Source organism: Pseudonaja textilis, chromosome Z (genome assembly GCF_049901715.1).
Source record: "Pseudonaja textilis isolate UNSWEBS1 chromosome Z, rPseTex1.2, whole genome shotgun sequence".
NCBI lineage: Eukaryota > Metazoa > Chordata > Lepidosauria > Squamata > Elapidae > Pseudonaja > Pseudonaja textilis.
The window spans coordinates 125538569-125543568 of NC_142008.1; the positions used below are offsets into that span (position 1 = coordinate 125538569).

At 48.5% G+C, this 5000-nt stretch overlaps 1 protein-coding gene across 1 annotated transcript in view; it reads right to left on the reverse strand.

Moving 5' to 3' along the window:
• Positions 1-5000, reverse strand: part of ACADVL (acyl-CoA dehydrogenase very long chain) — a 21335-nt gene that overhangs the window by 5650 nt on the left and 10685 nt on the right. The window contains 4 exon segments of the mRNA XM_087917301.1: positions 3296-3445; positions 4759-4820; positions 4823-4892; positions 4996-5000. The exon segment at positions 4996-5000 is cut by the window's right edge and continues 60 nt beyond it. Of these exon segments, the coding sequence (XP_087773427.1) occupies positions 3296-3445; positions 4759-4820; positions 4823-4892; positions 4996-5000 (287 nt within the window).

The window sequence follows — 5000 nt, forward strand, 5'->3', positions numbered from 1 at the left end:
GAGGAAGAGCGGGAATCAGGGTCAGCATCAGAGCAACCTGAGAGCTCTGAGGGGGAAGAGCAGGGTGGGATTCTACAGGTTCGCACCTGTTCGCTAGAACCGGTTGTTAACATTCTAAGCAGTTTGGAGAACCGGTTGTTAGAAGAAATTACAGGGCTAATCCTGTAAGGAAGGCAGGAAGGAAACATTCTGGTGTTGCTTACAGAAACTGCCCCTCTGTTAACCCTTATTACATCCTTGGCAGGAGGAGTTTTTTTCCCCTCCTTTGCTGGTACTTTGCTTGTGTGGAGTGACCATTAGGGCACCGAAAAAAGTGACTTATGACTGTCTTTCACACTTGCGACTGTTGCAGCATCCCCACAGTCACGAGAGTCCTGGCGAGGAGGTGCGTGCCTCAATGTGAGTGATATTGAATGGGCCACACCCAGACAATCACATGACCACCAAGCCACAGCCACCCAGTCACATGACCACCAAGCCACCGGTTGTTAAAAATTTGAATCCCACCCCTGGGGAAAAGGGAACGGAGCTGGCAGAGGGAGGGAGACAGAGGCGGAGCCTGGACCGCCCGTCAGCCCTCCGATGGAAAGTCAACAGCCGCCAGGTCTGGAAGTGGCTGATGAGGAAGAGGAGGAACAGCCGGGGTTCAGTGCCTGACGCGCAGAGGAGAGGAGAGCAGTAGAAATCTATGGGCCGGTCCCGGGACGGAAGAGCCATCGCTACTAGAGAAGCCCCACCCTAGTTCTGGGGATAAAAGGTCGGGGTGGTGCTGCAAACAACTACTCATCTCCCGGCCGGCCGGACTTAGCCTGCGGTGAAAAAGAACCTTTTTTCCGAGGGCTGCCGGCACTCCTAATAAAGGAATCTTTTGAGTTCACATCAGAGGGATTGTTGTGTGCTGGGCGAGAAAGTGGGTGACCAGGAGTTGTAGTCCCGCCATCGTCAGAAAAGCTGGCTGGGCGCCATTGTGCCAATCGCGAGGAAATGTCGGTTCCTAATCCTGTCTTAGGTAGGAAAGGCTGCAGACGGACTGACTTTGGGACAACGGCAAGGGAGCGTGAGTTCTAGTTTCCGCCTTAGAAATGAAAGTGGACTGGGTGACTTTGGAGACTGGGAATTCTAGTCCCGCCTTAACCATATGGGTGACTTTGGGCCTGTCACCAGGCGATGTTGAGTTCTAGTTCCGCCTTAGAAAAGCCGGCTGGATGTGCCGATCACTAGGAGATGGTGAGTTCTAGTCCCGCCTAACCCGTAAAGCCAGCTGGGTGACTTTGGGCCTGTCACCAGGCGATGTTGAGTTCTAGTTCTGCCTTAGAAAAGTCGGCTGGATGTGCCGATCACTAGGAGATGGTGAGTTCTAGTCCCGCTAAACCCATAAAGCCAGCTGAGTGACTTTGGGCCTGTCACCAGGCGATGTTGAGTTCTAGTTCCGCCTTAGAAAAGCTGGCTGGATGTGCCGATCACTAGGAGATGGTGAGTTCTAGTCCCGCTGAACCCATAAGCCAGCTGGGTGACTTTGGGCCTGTCACCAGGCGATGTTGAGTTCTAGTTCCGCCTTAGAAAAGCCGGCTAGATGTGCCGATCACTAGGAGATGGTGAGTTCTAGTCCCGCCTAACCCATAAAGCCAGCTGGGTGACTTTGGGCCTGTCACCAGGCGATGTTGAGTTCTAGTTCCGCCTTAGAAAAGCTGGCTGGATGTGCCGATCACTAGGAGATGGTGAGTTCTAGTCCCGCCTAACCCATAAAGCCAGCTGGGTGACTTTGGGCCTGTCACCAGGCGATGTTGAGTTCTAGTTCTGCCTTAGAAAAGCCGGCTAGATGTGCCGATCACTAGGAGATGGTGAGTTCTAGTCCCGCTGAACCCATAAGCCAGCTGGGTGACTTTGGGCCTGTCACCAGGCGATGTTGAGTTCTAGTTCCGCCTTAGAAAAGCTGGCTGGATGTGCCGATCACTAGGAGATGGTGAGTTCTAGTCCCGCTGAACCCATAAGCCAGCTGGGTGACTTTGGGCCTGTCACCAGGCGATGTTGAGTTCTAGTTCCGCCTTAGAAAAGCCGGCTAGATGTGCCGATCACTAGGAGATGGTGAGTTCTAGTCCCGCCTAACCCATAAAGCCAGCTGGGTGACTTTGGGCCTGTCACCAGGCGATGTTGAGTTCTAGTTCCGCCTTAGAAAAGCTGGCTGGATGTGCCGATCACTAGGAGATGGTGAGTTCTAGTCCCGCCTAACCCATAAAGCCAGCTGGGTGACTTTGGGCCTGTCACCAGGCGATGTTGAGTTCTAGTTCTGCCTTAGAAAAGCCGGCTTGCTCGTCTCTCTTGTTCTCAGCTCAACCTCACAGGGTTGTTGTGAGAAAATTGGAGATGCTGCCCTGATGAACTGAATAACCAAAGCTGGGACATAAATTGAATTATAAAAACAAAGAAACAAATAATAAATAAAAACAACCAATCAATAACATAATAAATAACAAATAAAACACAAACATAAAAATACACATGGAAATAAACATAAATAAATAAAACATACCTAATAAAAATAAACAATAAAAAACAATCGATAAACGTAATAAATACAAAAATGTAATAAATAAAAATAATAAAAACAAAAAACAAAATAAAAAATAAAACCTTAAGTAAAATAAACATAAATAAAACATAAATAATAAATGCAAACACAAACAATAAATAAATAATCAATCAATAAAAACATAAGATATAATACAAACAAATAAAATAAATAAAAAATAAAGCATAACATAAGTAAAAAATAAAATACAAATTAAATAAGCAAAAATGGAATATAAGTAAAAAATACAAACATGAACATAAAATAAATAAAGCATCAGTAAAATAAGGCATCCATAAAGTAAAAACACGAATAAAATAATCATAAATAAAACAAAACAAATAAAATATATAAAGCATTAATAAAATAAACAAAACCTAAATAAAATAAACGTATAAAAATAACGTAAATAAAACACGTAAAACATAAATGCAATAAAGCATCAATAAAACAAATAAAACCTAAATTAAAATTAAAATTAAAATTAAAAATTAAACATAAATAAAAGAAACGAAAAGCCTAGACAAAGACTTTCTATCTACCCCGTCTTGGCTACTCGTGAGAAAAGGGACCACCTGGGGTGGCAACCTGATGAACGTCCACCTCGCAACGCAGCCAGGGACAATGGTTCCATTTGGGGAAGGGGCCCGGGATTCGATTCTGGGTTGGGGTTGCCCTCGCCCCTCCCCCGGCCGGGCCACCCTTCCCCCCACCCCCGTGCCCTGCCATACCTGATGCCAGCTTGGGCAGGTACTTCTTCTTCTGCTCCCGGGAGCCGTAGAGGAGGATACCCTTGAAGCCGATGGACTGGTGGGCACCCAGGGTGATGCCCACCCCCAGGTCGTGCATCCCCACGATTTCCACCAGGCGGGCATACTGGGGGGCCGGGGAGAGAGAGACAGAGAGAGGGAGAAAGACATACACAGAGAGAGACACAGACAGAGAGGGGGGGGACACAGAGAGGGGGGGACAGAGAGAAAGACACACACACACAGAGAAAGACACACACACACACACACACACACAGACAGAGACACAGACAGAGACAAAGACAGAGAGAGAGAGAGACACAGAGAGAGAGAGAGAGACAGAGAGACAGAGACACAGATAGAGAGAAAGACACAGAGAGAGAGAGACTCAGAGAGACAGAGACAGAGAGAAAGACAGAGGCAGAGGCAAAAAGAGAGAGAGAGTGATATATAGAGACAGAGAGACAGACAGAGAGACAGACAAAGTCACACACACATACACAGAGAGAGAGAGACACAGAGAGAGAGAGACAGAGAGAGAGAGACAGAGAGAGAGAGACAGAAAGAGAGGAACAGAGAGAGAGAGAGAGAGAGAGAGAGAGAGAGAGACAGAGAGAGAGAGAGAGAGAGAGACAGAGAAAGAGAGGCGGAGAGAGAGAGACAGAAAGAGAGAGAGGAACAGAGAGAGACAGAGATAGAGAGAGAGAGAGAGAGAGACAGACAGAGAGAGAGAGACAGAGAGAGAGAGAGACAGAGAGGCAGAGGCAGAGAGATAGAGATAGAGAGACAGAGAGAGAGAGAGGAATGGAGAGAGACAGAGACAGACAGAGAGAAAGAGGCAGAGACAGAGACAGAGAGAGAGACAGAGAGATAGAGAGAGAGAGAGAGAGAGAGAGACAGAGAGAGAGAGAGACAGAAAGAGAGAGAGGAACAGAGAGACAGAGAGAGAGACAGAGAGAGAGACAGAGAGGGAGAGACAGAGAAAGAGAGGCAGAGAGAGAGAGAGACAGAGAGAGAGGAACAGAGAGAGACACAGAGAGAGACAGAGACAGAGAGAGAGAGACAGAGAGAGGCAGAGAGGCAGAGACAGAGAGATAGAGAGAGACAGAAAGAGAGAGAGGAACAGAGAAAGACAGAGAGACAGACAGACAGAGAGAGAGAGACAGAGAGAGATAGAGACAGAGAGGCAGAGACAGAGAGATAGAGAGAGAGAGAGACAGAGAGAGACAGAGACAGAGAGGGAGAGACAGAGAAAGAGAGGCAAAGAGAGAGAGACAGAAAGAGAGGAACAGAGAGAGACAGAGAGACAGAGAGATTCAGAGAAAGAGAGAGAGAGAGTGAGAGAGACACCGTGTGCAAGGATCGTTCAGCCTCCAAGCACCTCCCTCCCCCGGGAGGAAAGGGGGCGCCCCCCTCCCTCTAAGGGTGGTCAGGACTGACCTGGGTGTTGGTGAGCCCCAGACCCCCAAATGCGGTGGGGATCTGAAGACCGAAGGCCCCATCTCCTTCAGGCCCTGCATTGTCTTCTCCTGCACCTGGGCCAGCTCGTCATTCCGCGACGGGTTGTTCACCTCCTGCGGAAAAGGGGAGACGGACGGATGGACAGGTGTTGTTGGAGGAAGGGGCTGACCTCCCCCTGCCCCCAACTCTCCCCTCCTCCCCTCTTCAGCCCCTCACCTCGA